The sequence below is a fragment of the Ischnura elegans genome, chromosome X, assembly GCF_921293095.1.
Source record: "Ischnura elegans chromosome X, ioIscEleg1.1, whole genome shotgun sequence".
NCBI classification, from domain to species: Eukaryota; Metazoa; Arthropoda; class Insecta; order Odonata; family Coenagrionidae; genus Ischnura; species Ischnura elegans.
The window spans coordinates 59,192,196-59,210,732 of NC_060259.1; the positions used below are offsets into that span (position 1 = coordinate 59,192,196).

At 41.0% G+C, this 18,537-nt stretch overlaps 1 protein-coding gene across 1 annotated transcript in view; it reads right to left on the reverse strand.

Annotated features, from left to right (window-relative positions):
- The window catches only part of LOC124171038 (reversion-inducing cysteine-rich protein with Kazal motifs), a 149,182-nt gene extending 131,574 nt beyond the window's left edge, over positions 1-17,608 (reverse strand). Inside the window, exon 1 of the mRNA XM_046550185.1 lies at positions 17,427-17,608. Coding sequence (XP_046406141.1) covers positions 17,427-17,505 — 79 coding nt within the window. The 5' untranslated portion in view covers positions 17,506-17,608. The remainder of the gene's footprint in view (positions 1-17,426) is intronic.
- Positions 17,609-18,537: the final 929 nt, after the last annotated feature.

Genomic DNA, 18,537 nt, shown 5'->3' on the forward strand with positions numbered 1-18,537 from the left:
TTTGGCATGGCGACCAAAATTAGTGGAAAGTACCTAACATTAGAGAACAGCAATCCTTCATTTATCCCTATCCCACGCCAATTCCTGTGCTTCATTACTGCGCGACTAGCGAATCCTTCTTGAGTGGGACAAAGTATTAGTTTCTTTCAAGGCCATTAGCAGCGTGGTTCAAACTGCGTGGTTTTTTCGTTGGGGTCGGTCATAAGTGACCACGAAATAGGGTAGTTTCCTTCATCAAAGAAAACGAAATGCATTGATTGATATTCGCTACCTAACCATTAGGGTTTTCATAATATACAAATTATTTGGTTTTAGAAATCTCAGTTAAAACGAATGGCAGTGGTCAATTTTATACTCATTTGAAAAAGGCCAGATTGGCGCCCATGCGATGCCACTCCACGTGACATCACTGGGACCTAGTTTCTACACGAGAGGGTAGGAGTTTTACATCGTCTGAGATTACCAATGCAAGCATGAGTCACAGACCTCAAGGAAACATCTCTTAATAATCACTTATTAAAATTGTCTAAGATCGGAAAGTTTCCTTCGTTTGATAAGGTAGTAATAATCCATATTTAAGCCTAGCGCTACCTGCTAGCAGCCTGTGTCGTATCAGTGCTCAAGCCTCGCCTCAAGGTCACTCACAGGGCGGCAGCGGGAACCAGAAATACGTCGCACGGACTTTTCCCATCATTCCTATAAAGCCGTCTCGTTTTCGCGCGCTTGAAAATTTTCACTTTTCGTTTAATCGCGAAAAATAGATATCGTCATTTAAAAATATAAAAGCGTAAAATACGTACTCCAGGAATAATAATCTTTCGATTTAGGCAATAAAATAATAATAGGAAACCACCCTATTCTTCATTTTCGGGTAGGGGAGAGTGTTGCACCACAGAGCACTTTTTCCATTTTTTTTAGATAATGCAAAATATATTTACTTAAGATTCAGTTTAATAGTAACAATTTAATCCATCAGGATTACTTAACATAACTTTTAAGTTTTAGACATGTACCTTTACTATTAATGGATCTAATTTAAACTTCTTAAAGTGTTTATAATTGTTCCTAGGCAAATCATGTTCATGTGCCTAGGAACACTACCTATCGTAGCAAGGAGCATAAGTTAGATTGGTGAGAACAGTAATTAAAAACGTGAAAAATGGGAATCGATATGTAGTTTTTTATTAAATTTGTAAGTACATTAAAGTGTTACGTAAAGAAAATAAATGTAGCTTAGGTAAAAACTCAATTTTAAAATATAACTCCTTTCAAGTAAAAATAAACTAAGGTTAAACCCCCCTAAATCAATATCATTCTCTAATGTCCCATTATGTAATGAATGTAACGTAACAAAAATTAATTTTAGAATATTAGACCATAAATTACGGCTGACTAAAAAAATCACAAGCATAGGAACATGTTCCTCGGTACATCATGGGCTTGTGTTCCTTGGTACAATAGGTAGCCATTTTTAATTTCGGCTGATTTTTCTGGTTAATATTACGCCTAAAATACCAAATAAGAATAAAATGTGAGGCTTCAGGCGAGATGGAGTGGAAACGGAACATAATGAAGAAGCAGGATCAATTTCCACAAATTTTACATTTATTTTACGACCGGTTTCGCTTACAGCATCATCAAAAACCTGATGGTGCTGTAAGCGAAACCGGTCGTAAAATAAATGCGAAATTTGAGGAAATTGCTCCTACTTCTTCACCAAATAAGTAGCTAATACTACTCACAATTATATGTCAATTTAACCTGTGCTACGATAACCACTGTTGAAGTGATCGATTTTCGTTAAAAGACTTGGATATACAACTAAAAATATTTACTTTTTAGCGACAAAAACTTCAAACTAGCGTCTTCTTTGTAAGAATAACCCAAATGGACTCATAATTGACCTGTTTTGCATTCTAGCGCATCTTTCACATAAGAGCTTAGTTTAAAGCCGCTAGGTCGCAGAACTTGCCGGTAGTTGCAAATGTTCCTACGTACACCACCCTCCCCTACCACCGCGTCAGTTACTCTGGCGAAGACAACAGTTTCGCTGGCACTAGTGTCAGCGTCTTCAGGCAGTTTTAAACGGGGCATGTCAATGCGCTGGTTAGCACTGAAAACATTTTTGAAATTGCAAGAATGCGAGCTCGGAATTAGAGCAGGAGTCATTTTGCCATCTTGCATACCTGCATCCTCGTATGCGTTCTAGCAATTCACCGCTTTACATGACGCAATTTCGACTGCGCCTTCCTACACATGTCAGATTGCGCGACGACGTTTCCCGAGAAAAACGGCCTGAAGACTGCCAGCGTCATGGACCTGAAGACGCAGGTAGTAATGCCAGTGAAAGTGTTGTTCTCGCCACAGCAACCGACGCGGTAGTAACCGAAAATGAAAAATTTCTCCGCAAACCGCGGAAATCTCCGTTGTCAAAAGTGCATCCCCTCCAAATGCCCCCAGCGAAAATGTAACCTCTTTCCAAACTAACCCCCTCCGAAAAATATTTCAGGCAACCACCTCCGTCCTTTAACCTTCCTCTGGGGACTTCGCCATCGATTTTTATCCTCGTTATTTTTTGCGTATATTTACCGCGACTTATTGTTAGGGTAAGTTCACCGCATTCTTCAGTTGAAGAAGCTCCGCATCGTCTTGCATTTACTCACTCCGCTGTATTCCTCCTCGTACCTCTCTTTGTTGGTCCTTGGATATTCGCAATTTTGCTCCAACACCAGGATTATAAAACTCTAAAGAGCCGGTTTTATAATCCATGGTTAGCGCTAACCATAACAAGATACAGCCTTCCACTTTACCTGGCGGCAGCTGAAAGTTCTGGTCAGTTTGACGTCTGACCTTAAACTGAAGGTAACCACAACTTTCAACCACCTATAGGTAAAGTTTAACCCTTTATAACCCAATGTTGCTCCTAAGCGACATCAAAAAGTTTCAAACTTTCAGCTATATTTAGGAGATATCTGAACTAAATATTATTTTGTAGTGTATATTTTAATGACGAAATATTTAGCTGCCGGGATAATTATCATTGATTGTAAAATTTTCAAGTTTTCAAAATGAAAAATCTTGAAATTTGATTTCTCCCAGAAACAGCTCTGGGTTAGATAGGGTTAAGGCTGTATCGGCTTATGGTTACCGTCGCACAGACCTTATAAAACCGGCCTTAAATCTTTTTGACCATAAGTCCCAATAGTTTAGCAGGAGATATTTATCTATAAGCACTCCAGAATAGAGACCAATCATTAATGCAGAGTAATTGGGGAGCAGCTTGCGTTGTAAACGCATATCAAAGAAGTAGGGAAACCTATAAACTCGTCAAGAAAAGGAAATCAGTCGCTCAGAGCACCTCGTAAGACCACCCGCGCGAAGATAGTATGCAGTCGTCACCAAAAACATTCCCACGAGGCTGCAGAAAAGGAAATGCTTCCAAAGCATTGCTAGGTAAGGTAAAATACCGCCAGCGCTCGCAGAGCTGGCTTTGTTCGAGGAACGTAAGCAGAAAAATATATTTTTTCAAAAAATTCGCCTCTCAATATTGGCGGATATTGATTTACTGACGTTTTATTTTCCTCGGGACGTACACAGTTGAGTTGGAGTAAGGCTACTTTGAAAATGGTCGCGATTTCAGACTGCCGAATTTGATTAGATATTGTATGGAATGAGGTAGATATGTGCAATGTCAAATGCCCTAGTTTAGCGCTTTCATATAGTATAAGTATTGTTCGTATGAAAATTCAAATTTGTTCTTCCAACACGTGGATTTTTCTTGTAACTTCATTGATACACTTTTGTTCAAATATGTTACAACACATCCAAAACATTCCAAATATAAAACGAGTAAGTGACGAAGTCTTAACACTTACTAACACAGAGCTGCTTCTGGGAGAAATTAAGTTCCATGACTTCTCATTTTAAAAAAAATGAAAAATTTCTATCCAATCGTAACTATTATGGCAGCTACATATTTCAACATTTAACTTTACAGCACAAAGGAACACGTTATTTAAATATTTCCTGAATATAGCTGAAAATGTATATATTTTTTATAGTTCTTATAAGCAAAATAGGGTTATCTATGGCGGTACCTATATGTTCCTAATTACATATGCACAACTAAAAATTGGAATTGAGCGCGGAATAAGCATTATTATTATTTGTCAACGTCAACGCCCGCTGATCTCTTTCACCAGCGGATGGAAGTCTATAAAGGGCCACTATAGGTCGGCCATCTTCCCTCCTCCTCCTTAGAGTCGTAAAATCGTCCATCCGTTGGGAGAGAGGAATAACTGCATCCGCACTCGTATCTCAACCAATGAACCGTCCACTCGACAGATTCGGTTGAAAACACGATCGCTCTAGCCACTCGGACGCCGGACACCAGGGTTCAGGGAGGCGGTCTCTTCAGACACTCTGGCCCTTATAAACACAACACCAACAGAGTGAAAGTGTCGATTCAACTGTTTCGCGGCCGAAACACTTCCAAAAAGAATCGGTTCCAAGAAATCCCCAAAAGTGGACAGCACGTCGTATTCCTCGGAAATTTGTCGCAAATCCTCACAGCTTACGTTCCCTCGTGCCAAAAGCCACAAAGAACGGGATTAACATATTAGCCATTGCTTCGGCATTCCGCTTCGTACACCATTCAGATTTCTAATAGTAGGTTATATATTGAAATTACAATGTATTCAGAACTTGAAGTGAATGAAACACTAGACCAAAGGCAATGGGATCATGTCTTAATTACACCTAGGCTGTGGTTTAGCTAGAATATTTGATTTATCTGATTTCAAATGATTTTTTCATGGAAAATTTTACTCTTGGTATAAAACACTTTGTACCAGTGCTCGTGACGCGCATATAAGTCACTCGTTTCATGGAATGTTTAGATTATCTAAACCCACATCAATTCCTATACTAATCAGGCTAGGGTCTCGCTAGCAAGACGACGCATTAATGCTTTTAGGCGTGGCACAACTCACTACGTTTTACCCCAAATGTTAAGAAACTATCGCGGACTAGCTATTGATGAACTTCCGTAGTTACTCTTAGTGCACTGGAAGGGCAACTTTTAAGAAGAAAAACTATATATGACCCGAGCTGGACTCATCATTGTGGACTTAGATCCCTATCAAGGGATGGGGAGTTTTTCTGGTAAGTCCTGTTTAAATGGTTGTAAATGAAGTTCATCAAAAACATTATGTTAATGGAGGAAACCGCCCATCCGCTGCTTCCTGACTACGTCCATTACTGTACTCCATTCAATATCCCCGAACATCGCACCTTGTTCTCAAAAGCCGCCAAAAATCCAAACGAAGAAAATGAATGAATCTGCGACAGCACTCGACGAGTTAATTTTGGCCTCATCAATACGGGAGACGCAGCGAAACGAAACGCGCGCAGAGAGACTGCGGTATCATCATTATATGATGTAGATAAAAAGCAAATTCTGATTAGCTTGCATTACTCACTCAGTGTCTTAGCTGGTTCGGATAGGTGAGGATAGATCTCATCCCAGACTAAGCCATATGCGTGTAAGTGTCATGGCTGTCTTACACGGGGCACGCAATTACACAATAAACGTGTAAAACGATGAATTGCTATGACGCATGCGAGAATGCATGGACGTGAGGTGGCAAAATATCCCGTCCTAATTTCTTTCGTGCATTCGCGCAGTTTCACGCAGTGAAGAGATATTAATGCAGCCTGCGAAATTACGTGCATGAGAATAAAATAAAAAGGTGTGGAAGTTTACCATTTTATTTTATTCTCATGGATATAAAACATTTCCACCAGATATCGCCGGACACTGTGAAATTACGTGCCCCGAGTAAAACGGCCTTCAAACATTGACGCAAGCTCCTTAACCTGTGCCACCACGCACCCTAAGGATTTTCTCAGTGTGTCAACAGACTACACATGGAATTGAACCCGGTACCCCGCGATCGATAGCCCATTGTTTAATTCAAGATACAAAGGAAACCTGGGATATAGACTCTGAAAGCAGAAGGAATCGAAATATCGCGTAAAAATGCACCTCCTCAACCTTTTCCTGGTAGGTTTTATTCTACAGTCGTGCCAGATAAAAATACACACGGTTTGAATCGGATCCTTCATTGCCCTAATTAAACTCGAATGAATTACATTTTTGTAACTGGTTTAGCCTTGAATTGAGGGGATCCAGAGCTCTTCAAGCTGCATCACCCAATCGCTGGCCGCCCCACTGGCTCAAGAGGCTTACGTCAAGCGCAAAGGTCAAAGTGCTCCGTCCATATCATCCTATATCGCCAACCCGCAGCGCAAATGGAGCTCAACAACATCACCAACAACTCAACCATCGATAAACCCAATCAGTATTATTTGCTTTTCCATGCACGCCACAACGTTTGACCGTCTAGAACATGTACCCTCTTGGACCCACGGCAACTGAATAACCTAAGTGTGATAGTATAAAAAAATAACATCCATTTTCATTATTTCTCCTCGCCATGTATTGCCAGAAATGTAGAGGCAAAAGGATTGATCAGCTAGAGACCTTAGCATAAGCATTTAATATCCTAAGACAAACTTCGGCCTTTTCACGAGCCCCAGGTAAATGTACCCAGCAGGGAAATGACCAAGCTGATCTCTGACTGACGAGGACTCTCAGCGTAAATAACGTTGGATTGCTACGAGTTTGAGACATCAAAAGGTCAATCCAATCAATACCAAGGAGAGCATTTCACACAGAAATTTATGAAATGAACTCTGAACAGAGTCACTCCGTAGAAACACGACACTGAAAATGAAAATTAGTAATAGAGACATTGTTAGTACATAAAATTAATATGGGCGCATTTCACCAAAACTCCTAAAGACTTAATAAAAATATTTCATAATTAGATGTTTAAAATACTTTATTATCTAATACTACATGGCCTTCAATTACGGTCCGTGTAAACATTTTTAGCGAAGGTATTTTGAATTATTTAAACTTAGAGCAATTTTTAATACTTAATCTTGGTGGTACCATCGTTATAAAATACAATAAATACACATTTCTCTCATATTAACTCTACCGACGGCCGTCATTTTTAAAACTATTTAATATCTAACACGACATAGCCTTCCATTGCGGTCCAACAACACATGGCGAACCACATTTAAATACGCATTTTTCATTATTCTACCGATGTCGTGGCACGAGTATGATCCCTCATGACATTTACGGTATAAAGTCAGTCGTTACCAAAAATCAAACAAACCGTATTTATGCGAAAAATCCACAGAGAAAAAAATCATTCGCCTTGACCGGGATTCGAACCCGGATCCCCCGATTTCCAGTCGAGTGCTTTAGCCAGTTAAGCTACCTGTGGATATTTTCGGACACTACCGGACAAGACGTTGCTGGAATGCAGAGCATATGATGCCACAAGCAGTCCAAATCGTGCGCACAGCGCCACAGCCGGAGAGCAGGCCCGGACATAGAACACAAAGAGGTGTTCGCTCTAGACTAGTTCAAAGTATACCGGGACTAGCCGCGGTGATAACTTTTACGGGAGTCAAGGCGAATTATTTTTTCTCTGTGGATTTTTCGCACAATTTGTGCATTGCGGGTGACTCCCGTAAAAGTTATCACCGCGGCTAGTCCCGGTATGCTTTGAAACCGTATTTACTCTGTATTTCAATATCTGGTCCATAGTGGCGCATAATTTAAAGTGGTGTTTGGCAGGCCAATATCGCATTTTTGGTCGGCTGGCCATCTCGACCGCATAACACACATGACGAAGGATATCCGTCACTTTGCTTCGTTTTCTCTTCTAGGATCGTAATCGGGAATACTCTGCATCGAACTCATGAGCTCATATCCACCGGATCTTGTTCATCATTATCGTGAATCATACTTCCTAATAAGTGTAAATATCTTATGTGAATCGACATAAATAAAGATGATTTTATCGATGAAAGTGGATTCCGCAAAAGAAAACACAACGAGAAATCATAGAACACATGGTAACTGAGCTACTTACCCGGCTCCGTCAGGCGATTTCTATATTACCTTTTCATTGCATATAATCATGCAGTTGACGTTACCGGCAAATGGCCTGCCTATGCCTTACGATAGTTGCTGAAATGCTACATTCAAGAATAGGTAAGTACTTCAATTCTTACTTTTCGAAGAAAAAGTACTAAAAGAAAACTGACGCGGAATAAAACCCGATAGTAATTCAGAAGTCAAAGCATCACTGCGGAACCTTCGTTCCATCAAGGATCCCATTGTTATTTGTTTCCATTTCCCACGATAACGTTGAAGTTTGGGTTTTAATGTTAGCCACACCTTTTTATTTCTTCGCAGCCCCGTAAGCTCTCTAGTATTTGGCTAATCATCACATTAAACCTTGCATAAATACTACTAGTATTTCAGTTGCTGATGGATTCTAACGATATTAAAAGCCTTGCAGCGCGGGCATGTGAGACCCCTTTTCGATATAAATAATTATTACTGAGATGAAAAGTTAATTACATACAATAATTATTCGCCAAAATAAAACTTTTCCACGAGGAATATGGGCATTGCGTATTAAATTGAGGCGCTAGTCACCGGCAGGAAGGTTCTAATAATTGTAACTCAAGAAGTAAATTCGTCATCGGCCCTGATGATGATGGAAAAGGATTCCATTGAAACGTCGGCAGCGATGAAAATTGAGGATATTACCCGGAAGAAATCCCGAGACGAATTTACTGCCACCATTCGCCGGGAAAAATTGAAGTTCTACATCCATAATAAAAAACAACAAATGGTAATTTACAACTCTACTATGGACCATGGTTTCAACATATTACGTCATTTTCGAGGTAGCTTTTAACAATAATTTCATTGTCACCTTGAAAATGGCATAATATGTTGAAACCATGGTCGGTAGTAGAGTTGTGATTCCAAGTGTGGAAATTACCATTTGTAGTTTTTTATCATGGATGTATCTAACTTCCACCAAGTCAAACCTGAAACGATTTTATACGTGAAATTCTACAATTCTAACTCTCTCTAATATTCACCCCGGTTGGCGGGACTTCCCTCAAGTTGGTTTGTATTGTCGTGTCTGCGGCGGGACGCACCTGTATACCATGAGAATGGATGCCTGCTGACCGCACGGTGGCTCGGCTGGCGGGAGTCCTCGGTGGCTTACGGCGTCGAACCCGCAGCCGGCGTCGCGATAGCTCCGCGGGAGACATATCGTCCAATCCACCGCCCTAATTACCTTCCCCCGCCACCGAGAGGGCACAACAGGCCTCTTCACCCTTTGATGACAATGTATAGGAGTTCAAGGACGGGGATGCTGACAATGAGACCGGAAGTTGGGCGAGGAGGCAGTGGAAATAATGCCAGAGCTGAACGCGCTTGAATTGAGAGTATGATTCGACGGGCTATGAACGATACTGTGAGAGGACTATGGTTCATTGTTTCGCCCCTGGATTTTTACTTCCCTTATTTTTCTCTCACCCCAGTTGTCAATTGACGCACAGTGAAATCATTGTTATAATGTAGCCCCAACACTGATTGATGTTGCGTCTTAACGTTGTTGATCCACGGTATAGGAAAAGAAAATTCGCTTTGCAAATTTCACGCTGACAGTGTGTTTCCAGTGAGGAACCTACAAAGCGAATTTCTTTTCCAAGTACCACCAACGTTGATTTAATCCCCTTGTGTCGTTGATCCACAAATAATATTCGATCTACAGAAGAGACTTAAGGGTGCTGGTGTGACATCTTTCGTTGAGACAATATTCTGCACATAGAGGTGCTTACACGAGCGGCGCAGAGCTTATTGAAGCATTAGATTTGCATATTGTAAGCCAATTATCCCCATTTATGATCCAGTGTTAGCCCAGATCAATGAGCAGAAAGGTAAGTTCTAGAGCGCATTAGTTGAAAAGTACACCCAAGTCTTTTGGCAGTTTCCAGATGTGCTACAATTGCTAACAACGGTTAATCATCCCTTTCTTAATGAAACCAATTTTTTGTAAAAAGTCCTTCGATTAAAAAAATCTCTTTCTCTTTGATACCATACTTATATTCACAATTCAACCCGGATCTCTCAGCATTTGCTAGATAAATGCCCCACAGAAGCGAAAATTACATAATAAAATGCAAGGGATGCTAAAATTTGGAAAACTACTCGACACGTAGACTTAAGCAAAGACATGATTTGTCGTACCATCCACCCCGTTGAAGGAGGGTGTCCGACTCGAACTCGGGTTCGGAACAGGGGGGTTAGATCAGCGGAAAGAGAGACCTCATTCCCTCTAGAATAACACAAAGTTTTATTCTTACGTTTTGAAAGATGGGCGCTATACAGCTCTCGACGTTCAGAAATTGGACGCTTACGGAAGAATAGATGCAATATCAAATTTTTTAATTACATCACAATTTATTTTGTGCTATTCACCATTTTTGCTCACTTCTTCCTACATCGAATGAGTAAAGGAATCTCGAAAACTTTTACATAAGTAAAAATTTTTTCTGAATAAATGAATACACAAATTTTTTCCATTGATTTGGCTCGTAAAGTGCTGGGCGGACACTTAAATTACCTGAATCAAATTCGGGACATTTCAGGGGGAAAAAGAGGGAGGTAAGGCAAGTTATCATCATATCGGGTTGATAAGAAGAAAGAAATGATTGAGAAAATTATTGAGAATATTATATTGATTGCTGAGGAGGAAGTACATTAAATGCGATGCAAACAATCAGTAAAAGAAGGGAAGGTCATTGTTAGGGTAAATTTGGGATTATATTTGAGAATGAAGCATGAAATATGCGAAGCAAAACTTAATTTGAAGTAAAACAAGATATATGGGATACAATACAATATAATATGTGCTTACATTTGCGGAAATAACAGGCGAAGAAAAGAGAAAAGACGGGAAAAAGAGAAAATGGTTTTCTACGAATCCTAAGAATTAAGTTCAAATTATTAAATTTACATAAGCCATTAAAACGGAGAAGGACAAGGAGAAAATTAATATTATCGAGAGAAGAGGAGGAAATCTTAATGTATGCAAGATAAAATTATGTTCTTTAGGATTTCCAAAGGGGAAATAGAAAAGAAAAGTGAAAAATAAAGGGAAGAAAGGAAAGAAATGAAGAGAGAAGAGTAAAGTATTTCAATGAAGGGAGAGGAAAAAGAAATTATAGGATGGATGGAGGTCCAAAAAGGATCAAAGAAACACTGACTTTCTTTTGAAACGCTGCTCGCATAACGTATTTAAACTCATATATATTTGAAAGCATTATTGATAAGTTGACTTTACTCAGTGAAAGAGTTTAAGTATCGACATTGAAAATCCCCAAAAATTCGGCCCTTTCAGAGGCAAAACGTTCTGTAGATTTTACCCTAAATTTCCTCCTGTTTTCCGCTAGGCTTTTCAAGACATCGTAAAAGCGGATTTAAAAATCAATAGCAATTTTTATGTGCCTACTGAAGAACGTTAAACTAAGTAAGAAAAGCGTATTTTATTACTATGTAATCTTATTTATCACTCGGCATATAAAATCAAGAAATAAACTCTATGGTAGTCCATTGCCAATGATTGTGATGTATTATTACCCGCCTAGCCACGGCGACAGGTCATTTGAACGACCTCGAACAAATATAACAACTAACGACTTGAACACATATTTGCGGCCACCGAACAGTTGATAATTAACCGATGGTCAGTAATTGACCACCGACAGTTCATTGATCATTGGGAATCGATCCATCATCGAAATACGGAAGTCAAAACCGGGCACTAACATCGAATGACGCCATCGCTTCACCGATGGTCAATACAAGCCAACGTATGGTAAACATTCGAGGTCAAGGTGAGCCCTGAGCCCAAAGGGGACACGACAGAAGAGAAATTCGGGTATCGAATAGATCATAGATATGTCCAGGGTGTAAAATGTTATACGTGAACGAAAACGTGATTGGTAGGGTAGGTGAAGAGGAGGATATTGCAGTAAACTGGAAGTCGGTGAAATTTGCGATTGAACTATAACAAAGGCAAGAATAATCTAAAACGTAATGGAACGAAGAAGATTGAGATAGGGAAAGTGAAAAAGTGAAAGAAGGTATGGTAGGGAAGGGGGTAAGGTAAAGATTGGATGAATTGATTTAGACCAAATTGCCGCGAAAAGTTATTGGTGAGCAATCTCCTAGTAACTCCCCCTTGCTTCTTTAACACTCAAATATTTAAGGAGAAACAAGCAATTAAAGTCAATTTTTCCAAAACGAAGAAGTCCACTTGGCAGGAATTTGGGATGAACAGTTGTTTGCATATATTTGGGGCTATCTAAGCTGCGATTTCGATTTTATTTCAATTAATGCATACTACATTAAGTAAAACTCCTATCCGTAAGTAAATTTAGAAATCATGGCTTTGCTAGCACTGAAAAAGCCCAAAGAAAGCGATTTTTCTTAAATATTTGCTGAACGGATTTGCAGCTTTGAAAATCATTACTTCAATCTCCTCCCACCTTTCCTCGGCGTCTCAATACACGTCTATCCATGAAAATGAGGTCCTACACACGCTGACTTCGAGGGTATTTGAGAAAGTAAATTCTACAGAGAAAAGCTAATCCAACATGGCCTTAAAACGAACTAGCCAATGGGCATCGTGATCTCCCTGACAATTTAAGCTAAAAAAATATCTTACCCCATAAAAAGCTGATGAATTAGGAGGAACGGCACATAATTTATGGTGGATCCGTGACTAGCCGGCGGTTTTCTCCTTAAATCTGAAAGAATTATTTATGCGATACCAACAATCAACAGTGACGTTTATCCGCTGCGCATAACATACGGGGCCAGAGCTCGAGTTAGTATAAATAAAAGTTATTCGGCAAAATCAGGGTGGTTGAGAATAATTAAGATAGGAATCGCCATAACCCAACATAGAGGCCGAAGGCCTAGGGTCAGAAGGCCATTATGATGCGTCCGGCTAATTACGACATCGACTTTAATACATGCGGAAGAAAGACCTTAAGTATACTAAGTCCCCCGGCCCATCAGAGCCCTGACATGGAGGGGCAAATTATAGACATCCATACCCTTGAAACATATAAATATTATAACCGCAAATAATTGAAACTCACTTCAAACTAGTGAAGCCGAAACTATTTCGAGCGAAACTATGGCTAACGAGACACCACGGACAACACGGTCAAATTTCAGAACTTACTTGGAGTTTCTCATAAGTTGGTTTTAGCTGTAAGGCATACGACCATTAATTTTCAGCATCTTATTGCAATAGCAACACGAGGCATCGAGAGGCATTTCATATGCTCGAAGGTAGAGGCTTTCTACCTCAAACATTTGCATACTCGCACAAATGCAAATGTAATATTTTCATTTCAATTTTAGCAAGTAATAAAAAATAAGCGACTCGCCTGCTTTCTAACAGTAACAAGCATCAACTTACAACGCAATGGTCACATTTCGCGTGGAAAGGTTATATTTAGACGAATAATTACTATACTTAGTTAACACATAATCTCATGATTGATTAATTATATCGAAAAAGGGTCTAACATAGCTACCGCGCTAAACGGCTTTCAATAACGTACCGATCCATCGGCCATTGAAATACTTGTGGTCTTAATGCGGAGTTTAATGCAATAATTAGCGATACTAAATACATGATCAAGTTCACTGGGAATTATTAGGTACTGTTAAATTACCGGCTTCAGTGTAATCTGATGCGACTGTGTCATTTCTATCCACGGAAATAACTGCCGTAAACGATGAAAAGAAATGCGAGCCATTGACGGCTTATTTTTTCCTTGAATGCAAATACAGGAGCAGATCTGTGAGCAATTAGTCTTTCATTCTTCCATAGCATAAATACGTCAAATTGAATACACGCGAGCACATGTCAATCAAAAAATGATTGACTGACATAAATACTCAAGCATATCCGTCTAATTGCTCGGGGGCATGCTGTTTGTTAGCATACTTATCGAATCAAACATTCCGAGAAATGGCATAATTACTACCAGGGCAATAATTGACTATTTCACACATAAATAAGTTCTTCGGCAAATGACCTTTTGACTCGGTGTAATGTTTGAAATATGACCGAGGGATAAAATGAAGCATCCTCCAAGTTCAAGTGCATAGAGAAGCGAGGAGCACTCATTGTGCGATAGTATTGCAGCGTTCATGCGAGGAAAAGGGCGCAGCCCGCTTCAGATATAATTTTATCTGTACCAGGAAAATATTAGGCAAATACCAGCAAATTACTAGAAGGTGATTTCAATACTTTGATGGATATTGTGACGAGACACTTCAGATGAGGGTAATCGCATACAAGGTTTTTAGACAAAAAACATTTACTAGTACCACTTTATTTTAATTAAGCGAACCGAGTTTCAGTTTTTAGCTTACAAACCTTAATGGAATACCACCAAGAAGAAGAAAAATACTGAATTTTCAAATATAATTAGTTTCTAACGTAATTTTAAGTCCATAAGTACGCAATATTCGTAGGGAAGAAAATGCTCGATACCCCTCAAGTACTCAATCATTTATAGTATTAGGGAATTAAATTTGTCCCTCAAATGCATTGTCAAACCTTTCTCCACTCAACTCTACCTCCAGTAATTCAACACCTTTATCCATAGTTTCACTACGATAGTTATATCAGTGTGATAATTCGAACTGATCCATCTTCGGTAGCCTAAGATGACCCGCAATTCAACACAGATAATATGTTGAAAAATGATAAATGCGTCATAAAAATACGGTAATGACAATATTGCATTCCTGAAAGGGTCGTATGAAGCCACTTAAAACATAAACACGAGGCAATACGCACAATTACTACTTCCAGTCGAAGTCTCTAGTAATTCACCTTTGGCAGTCAGCGACAGAAGTATATTTGAACTACAGACATACCATAAATAACACTCACAATTAGACCTTAATTTCAAGACACTCAATGCGCTTCAAATATCTCTTTTAACCTAAGTGGTATACTTCTGTGAAATAACGCCATTTAGTAATGCGGGGAGTGAAAATAAAATAATATGGGGATTAAGGGGTTGATTGAAGCAATAAATTAAGTGAAAGGATGGAATTCTGCAAGGATTTGAGGTGATAAATTGCGTTGGCCCTGCCATGAGCAAACATTTTATAGGGCTCAAAATGCAAAATAATCACTTCTCTATGGGGGAAACAGTCATACTGGCAAGATTACAGTTAAGGAGCAAGATTAGATTCCACAAATGGTATCGGCAAAAGACTTGTAAAAAGAAAGAATCGACTTATTTAAAATTTTCTCCAAAGAAAACATCTTGGACGAAGTTCAAGGTGGACAGTACAATAAAATTCGTCTACTATGGACGCAATTCTGGGAAACATTTTGCCTCTCAACAGTCAAAAAATTTCTCAACACTGTTTCACCGAAGTCAATCTCATACAACGCTGTTCAGGTTGTATGCCATAGTCAGTTCCACCACGACGACATAATAGCCAAAAAGTACGAGCATTCAGGAATAAATTTAATTGGGGAACGATATTTTACTATATTTTAAAACTTCCGATTTCTCCGTATCAAGCATGTCACTTTCTATCATTCAACAACATTCTCCTACTATCAGTATCAAAAAATCGAAAGAATAAGGGACTTAAGAACAAGATGAATGAAAATAATGTACTCTAATCAATTGAGAGGTGAAAATCAAACTGTAATACGAAAATGAAACTGGTAGCACCATAGCCGCGGACCTATTACAGCGATCGTTTCATCTATGAATATTATAGCCTTCTCAGCAATAAGCATTGTGGCGGCAATCGAGCTCATCTCCTGGAAGGAGCGAAATATCTTTCACATTGACAACCCGTCTCCGCATATGCTGCGAGGGAGGCAGTCCATTCCGTCGGGAAGCGAGCAATAAAAGAGCATTATCTCGTCGACTAGCGAGCCCTATGACCCTCTCGCAGTCAGCGTCCGGTCGGGGACGACGGAGCGCGCTTGTCACCGGCAAAGGGATTTTTCGGAACATTCGGAGCCTCCATCTCCCCGCTCATCAAATCATTCACACGACGTCCCCTGCATTACTTCCTGATCCCCTCGTCAGCGCGATAAATAATAAAAACGAACACAATTCGCCAGTCGGCGTGAGAACGAATTGCTTTGAATTAACCCACGTGCGGGTTTTGAAGTATCATTCATTCATAATGGAAATATGCTACAATCATTACCATTAAACAACTTTGTAAATTTCTACAACAACTCTATTGCACTGCCATATGTTTCAATAAATTATACACTAGATAATGGCAATGTCTAATAATAATGATGATGATGATGACTGTAATGATTACATGTTCTCCCTATTACGATCATTTTAATGTGATTGGACAACACATTTAAAAACACCCAAGCCCAGGCGAGATTCAAACCCGCGATCATCGGTTTGGCAGGCGGGGACCTATGCGATGACCAAGGTTATAATTCGCTGAATCCGCGATAGGTACAATAAAATTTTAGTGAAGATTCACGTAGTTGTTTCTGTGGTAACGCCAACTCAGCGGGATCGAATGTTGAATACGGGATCGAGTCAGGAGTATTCGCAACGGACGCGGCACCACAACACCGGCACCATAACACACCACGAGCTCCCGCACCACTCATGAAGTCGCTGCAGCGGACGCCCATAAGAGAACAACAACGGTCATATCGGCTCCATCCGTCCCGCGGCACAGTGAGCATATCAATCAGTCTTTCCTCGCCTTTACATTCGAAATGAGACATGCCGGGGAGGGGGAGTGGGGTGAGGGACGAGCGCGGCAGCAGAGAGGCGGACGGCACCCGATAGGGATGCTGCAGTCTTCGGACGGACACAGCAAGACGTCACCCCTCGAACCTCCGGGGTACAAAGCGGAAGATCATGGGAAAAGCGGAAGACCACGGTCAAAAAGGAGGGCCACGGGTAAATAGGAGGACCACGGGCAATGAAGTGAACCACTGGCAAAGCCGTGGACTACAGAAAAGGTCATGATCCACGGGCGAAGTGAAAATTGGAGGACCACGGGCAAAGCAGTGAACCACTCGCAAAGCGATGAACTACGGGCAAATCGGTGTGAAACACTGGCAAAGCCGAGGACCACGGACAAAGTCATGAACCACGGGCGAAGAGGAAATTGGAGGACCACGGACAAAGCAGTGAACCACTCGCAAAGCGGTGAACCACGGGAAAAGCGGTGAACCACGGGCAAAGCCGCGGATCAAGGGAAAAACAGTGAACCATTGGCAACGCGGTGAACTACGGGCAAAGCGGTGTGAACCACTGGTAAAGCCGTGGACCACGGGAAGAGCCATGGACCTCAGGCGAAGTGGAGGGCCATGGGCACCGCCCCCCAAATGATGCAGAATCTACCGGGGCGGACTCACCCTGAGCCACGGCGTCGTGCACCACCACCATCAGCAGCAGCAGGGTGAGGAGGGCGCGCACCACACCGCCGGTGGCCATGTCTAGCAAGGCACTCTCCGCGCTCACCACCACTCGCAAGCACTGTCACCACACCGCGACAAAACACAACCGACAACCCCCACTCGTCGACCCTCGCGTCCCCGGCGACCGCAGCTGACTAAAGTTGGCCAACTTCCCCATAGGCTTCCCTCTCTCGCCTCCGCCCCGCCCCCAAGCAACCCCACCCCCGGGGCACATCCCCCCCACCACCACTACCACCGCCATCACCACAGTAGCGCTGCCGCCCTTCCACCGGCCGCCCATTAGGACGTGTGGGAAGCTGTAGCTGCCGTCCCTCGCGGAGAGGGGCGAGTGTGAAATGATAAGCAGGGGGAGAGGGTTAAGCGGACCGCAGTCGGGTGTCGCTCGGGTATCGCGCGCCCCGCTCCGACGCGCTTTTTGCCCGAAATTCCTTTCCGGGCGGATGCTTGCATTGCCGCTGACATTTCCGGACTCGCGCGTCCGACGACTTTTGTTTCTGATGGGGCGGGAGGATGGCTGTCGCTCTGGGTTCACCAGACATGCCTCCCACTTGAGATGAGACGATGAACCGATTCGGTTTCCTTACTCCAAACACGAGAGGCTGGGTGTGAGGATTAATCACAGAGCTAGACCGCAGGCACAAAAGAACTAAGGCGCAGGATAAGGTGATATACGATGATTTAACAAACTTCAAACACACGTAAGAACATCAGTAGTCAATTTGTGGAAATGTATATGTATTGTATATATTATGCTTAACTTCATATCCCTGCAAATGCGAAAATTTTTAGGAATAAGTGTTCAACACTTATTGGTTAATTATATAGTGGATTAATAGGGAGAGTGTGAAATTGGGTAAATTGGGTCAATGTTCATTTGCTAGTCGCATTATATTAAAATTAATGGATTGTTTGAAATTGGTTTATTGGGACAATGTTAAATTCCTAGTAGTATGATGTTAGAAATAATGTATTATTTTTTACCATAGGTGTCTTTTCTGTTTCTAAACTGTGTATTAGATAGGTACATTTGTTATTCATGTGAATACAT